This window comes from Penaeus chinensis, chromosome 31 (assembly GCF_019202785.1).
Source record: "Penaeus chinensis breed Huanghai No. 1 chromosome 31, ASM1920278v2, whole genome shotgun sequence".
In the NCBI taxonomy this organism is placed as follows: Eukaryota; Metazoa; Arthropoda; class Malacostraca; order Decapoda; family Penaeidae; genus Penaeus; species Penaeus chinensis.
In genome coordinates, this window is record NC_061849.1 from 2590125 (window position 1) to 2595124 (window position 5000).

At 36.6% G+C, this 5000-nt stretch overlaps 1 protein-coding gene across 1 annotated transcript in view; it reads left to right on the forward strand.

Moving 5' to 3' along the window:
- Positions 1 to 5000, forward strand: part of LOC125041939 (vacuolar protein sorting-associated protein 13-like) — a 76506-nt gene that overhangs the window by 28091 nt on the left and 43415 nt on the right. Inside the window, 11 exon segments of the mRNA XM_047637358.1 lie at positions 405 to 659; positions 976 to 1128; positions 1465 to 1642; positions 1908 to 2094; positions 2647 to 2741; positions 2945 to 3080; positions 3423 to 3565; positions 3859 to 3948; positions 4096 to 4369; positions 4515 to 4634; positions 4763 to 4866. Of these exon segments, the coding sequence (XP_047493314.1) occupies positions 405 to 659; positions 976 to 1128; positions 1465 to 1642; positions 1908 to 2094; positions 2647 to 2741; positions 2945 to 3080; positions 3423 to 3565; positions 3859 to 3948; positions 4096 to 4369; positions 4515 to 4634; positions 4763 to 4866 (1735 nt within the window).

Sequence of the window (5000 nt, forward strand, 5' to 3'; positions counted from 1 at the left end):
AACTTTTGATTCAATTTCATTTATAAAAGTTTGTGACACTCAAGTATTTATGAATTATTTCTGTCTGATAGTGTTGACTTTTCCTGATGATTCAAAGATAAGGGTTACAGGTTTTGCCCAGTTTAATGGAAATATAAGTTATCTTGTTTTGGAAAAAGTAAAATGAGTTAATTTCTTTCTTTAATGTCTTTATGCTTTTACTTAATCATTATAATATTGTAAAGGTCTTACATTTCATTAGTCACATTGATTTTAAATTACTTACGTGTAGAAGTGACATACAAAATTGTTATCGTTATCAAACTCTTTTCCTGCTTTTGTGTACACTTAAATTCTTTTTTTTTCCTTTATCCTCTCCATAATTACTCCTGAGCTTTCCTTGACAACAGAGATTCTTCCAACAGGGTTATCACTAGTGTACAGAGCTTTGTGGTGGAAGGCTTTTCCACCAGCGGTTCTCCTCCCGAACTGGTGACGTCAGAGGACACTTCGAAGGAGAAACCGCTCCTCCAGGTGCTGTTTGAGACCAACCCAATGGACAAGTCGTGTGACCAGAGAGTTAAGTTGGAGGCTCAGCCCTTGCAGGTGGTGTATGATGCGGCTACATTCAACCAGCTGCGGGATGTCTTTGCACCTCCAAAGAATATTTCCTTGCAGCAGTAAGTATGAGAGTTGGGAAGATGTTATATTTTTTGTGGTATATTATTCCAAGCATTTTATTCTTTGTGGTATATTATTCCAAGCATTTTGAGGGGGTTTGTGTCTTCCATTTTTTAGTTTCAACCAGCTTGTTTGATTCATTTACCGCAGTTTTACTTGTTTATCTATTTATTGATATATATTATCATTTCTTTCTTTCTTTTTTTATATATTTATTTATTTACCCACTACTTTATTAATTTATATTTCATGACTCGTTCTTTTTTAGGGCCTATATATGGTATTTAACAAAGTTTCTTTATTATGTTATCTTAGACTACAAGCTGCAGCCCTAAACCAGTTTGAAGTGGTGAAGGAGAGAAGTGTCACTGGTCTTCAGGCTGCCATTGATAACCACAGTGTACTGGATCTGAACATTTCCATCGCAGCTTCGCATGTGATTGTTCCTGAGAAAGGAGTGTACAGCAAGTAAGGGGAAAATATGTGTATTACTTATTATAATCTGATTCAGTTTCTGTTTGAAGGATTTCTCTTAAAATGATTAGACTTTTATATGCAGCAGGTGCTTCAATATTTAATTTATCATGAAGATTTTTTTTGTATATATATATATTTTTTTTATAATCAAGTATCTGAATGTGATTAAATGTATGACATTCATAAGTGTTCTGTTAGAATTAAAGGTCATTTCAACCTTGATAAAAAAAAGAAAAAAAAAGAAGAAAGAATATAACTAGGCAAAGAAACTGTAAAGATAGAAATGTCTTGGTTGAGGATAATTTAATCCTTCTTTCTCCATTTCAGAGATTGTTCTGCTGTGGTCCTGACTCTGGGTAGCATGACTATGAAAACAGTACCTCGAAATAGAGATGCTCCAGCTCTCACTGACCTGGTGACCCGCGGCATGTCGCAGGAGGAGGTCGTGGAAGTAGTCAGGTCCTCTTCGTATGACCACTTCACTATTGAGCTCGTAGATACACAGGTTAGAAGGGCCATTCATTTGTTTGTCCAGCAGGCATACCAAGATTTGAGTATTGGAAAAGTGGTGGCGTATTATTCTTTTGAACCGAACCTCAAAACAGAAATATGTTAAAAAGGAAACAATTCATAATTAGATTTTAAAGGGAATATCTGTTGAAGAATTTCCTGAGTTTTGATAAGCCAACATGATTCTATTATGGAATTAGGTTGAGTAGTGTGAATGTGTGTGACTTGGGTATATGATCTACAAAATATTCACATCACAGGCTGTTGTAGCCCTGTCTGGAGAAGACTGGAGAACTACTCTGAGTTCAAAGGAGCCTACGCCTCTCCACCTCCTTCAGCCAACCACTCTACATGTGGATCTTCTTAAGTGCCTCCTTACAGATGACCCTAACTTGGCCAAGGTTAAGGTCAATGTGTCCCTACCCAATGTGACCCTTTCTATTGTAGGTAGGTGTTCTCGTGGTTTCCTTTGGCTGTGCTATAGTTTCTTGTGACCTTGGTAGCATTTTAACTTGTAAGTATATTTCTAATGTAATACTCTGTGACTGTAAAATCTGTTGACTTTTTTTGTTATTTGTATATAGGATTTCTGCTAACAGTGTTTGTATTAAAATGCAAGTGTTGCCATATATGTTTTCTAAAATGTCAACTTCCACAACTCACATTTGTTACTTTTTAATGTTATTCCAGGAAGATATAGTATTTTAAAGTTATAGTTCTTTATGGAGTAAACCGTAAGATAAACCTTCCCAGGTATTCATAGGAATACAAGCATTCACTCAATTTGTGTATTCACGTCTCCACCTTTAGCTATTGTGTTAATCCTGCAATTAATTCAGTTTAACAGTTGGCTTTTAAACATAGGAGTAAGTGGTACTTTAGACTCTCTATAACCAGACATTTCCTTAAACCAGAAGTTTGAAAAACCAAACTCAGAGGATGAAAATTTTACACAGGAGAGAGTGACATGATTGTGAAGATAATTTTGTTTCCCCACAGATGAGCGCCTTCTTCAGCTGGCCTACATTGCACACAGCATACCTCAGCCAGAACAGCCAGAACAAGAGGAGGATGAAGAAGACCACTTTGACCAGGTTAGTGAATTTAATGGAAACTATTGTATAAGTTAAACTGATATTTCCACCTCATTTGATTTTCTTTCTTAATGTTTTTTTATGTGTATGGTAAATGGCTAGTACAAAAATATCAAAGAGTATTTTGATTGCCTGGTTATTGAATCTTTTGGATCATACTGGTATGATTTGTTCTTGTTCTGAGATTTGTTATTTTGCCGCAGGATACTGATCTGAACATGAATGTGATCCTAGAGGATGCAGCCATTGCTCGCTTGGAGAAGGTGAAACTTAACCCAGATGGGCAGCAGCAGGTCACTCCTCAGTTTACGCAACTAGAGCTCAGTTTTTCCCTGAAAGGTATACAGTGCTGTCAACAAATATGTGAATGTGACAGTGAATCCTAATCTGATGTGTAGGACATAGGCATTTGTGTAGTGTGCTGTTGAAGAAAACTTGTATAGAAAGAAATTTGTGATGTTACAAGCATAGTTTTTAAACTTCTGGTTTCTTATATGGTCTTAGTTTTTTTTGTTTTTTTTGAAAGATTGTCTGGTGTATTAGAACAAAATTGCTTCATATGCATGTAAATAAATAATTTGCTTATTTTACTAGACAGAAGTTAATCTTTTGTTTGTGGCTCTTTTACCTAGTGCTGATATTGTGAAATAACAACCAGTCTTTACTGATTTTGTGATTCAGAGACAAGCCTTGAGTTAAAGAGAGCCACAGGGAAGACTTACCAACCACTGATGAAGCTGTCAGCTTTGTCAACTAGTGTGGAAGTGGTCCAGCGCACGTTTGATCTCACTGCCTCGGTGATCCTTGGAGGGGTATTGGTCCAGGTACTTATATATGTTTTTATGAGGTGCCCTGAAAGAGAATAACATTGATTTTAGGGATTAACAGTATTATATTATGACAGTTAATGTTTAACCTTTCATTCGTGGGTGTCATCTACTATGATGCCATGGTGGTGTAGTGGCAATGCTATGGGTGGTGTCCCCACAGATGTTGACCATACGGATATAACCCTTTGGCAGACTGCATGGCCGCTGGAAAAGCCCCTGCACATTGAGTTAATTCAAGGGATTAACAATATTATGTTAGGACAAATAGTGTTTAATTCTTACCTCAGCATCTGGATGGCTGTGATCGTTGGCTTCTAAGTACACCTCTGGCAGAGGGCAGCAGTGAAGAAGCACTCCTAACAATCAAATTCACTCAGGTATTGGTAGTTTCTTTACAGCTATTTTGGGAATTAAATGTTATTTCTGGTGTTGTTGTTTCAAGTTTAATATATTTGTCTGAATAGTTTTTTAGAAATAATATAGTACTATCTCACTCAAGGAAAATTACTATGGTTACTTCCCAGGTAGACCCCAAGTGTCCAGACTTTGAGAGGAAGCACGCCTCTACCCTTCAGCTGCTCTGTGTGGATGTTACCAATCTGACTGCCCAGCTAGAACAAACGGCCATCCTCAGTATCATAGCCTTTGCTGAGCAGCTTTCAAGTAAACTAGGGGAGGTTGCACCAACACAACCAGCGGAGGAGAAGACAGCAATTGAACCATTGCAGAAAGTAGATGAAATGTCAGACAAGAAAACCCAGAGTAAGCCTTTAGGCAAACTTAAAAGAAAATCTTTAGGTACGTATAGCTTTTGACTGTCTAAGGAAAAGAATGATATATGTTGATTTTTTTTTCTCTTTTTTTCATATAAATATCCTACCAAGATGTGTATTTTTAAAATCTTCCCATTAGCTGAGGAATTAGTAAATATATTTCACTGCAGTTAAAGGAAGGAAGAAAGATGTAAAGGAGATTACTACACTTCGTGTACTGGCAAGGCTAGGCCGTGTCAGTGTAGTCATTGGTTTGGCTAATCGTGATGTAGCTCAAGTGGAAGTCGCAGGTGAGTGAGCATTGCAGTAGTATCCATAATATGTGTACTTATATGTGGATATATAGATATAGATATATAGATATATATTCTGTATCGATCAGACAGCCTTGATTAATTTGTTTTTTTCAATATTTTAGGATTGGTGGCTAACATCATGATGCAAGGGAAGGACATAACGATATCATCACGACTGAAAGACTTTACAGTCATTGACCCCGGCTCAGGGGCACTCCATCCAAAGGTTAGTATATGTATGCCTTTTATTATATTATGATTCATGCACTAGGCTCTTGATTGCTGAATTTTTATATATATATATTTTGATTTTTTTTATGGCATGTGAATGATCATTTTTAAAGAGATGATGACGATGAT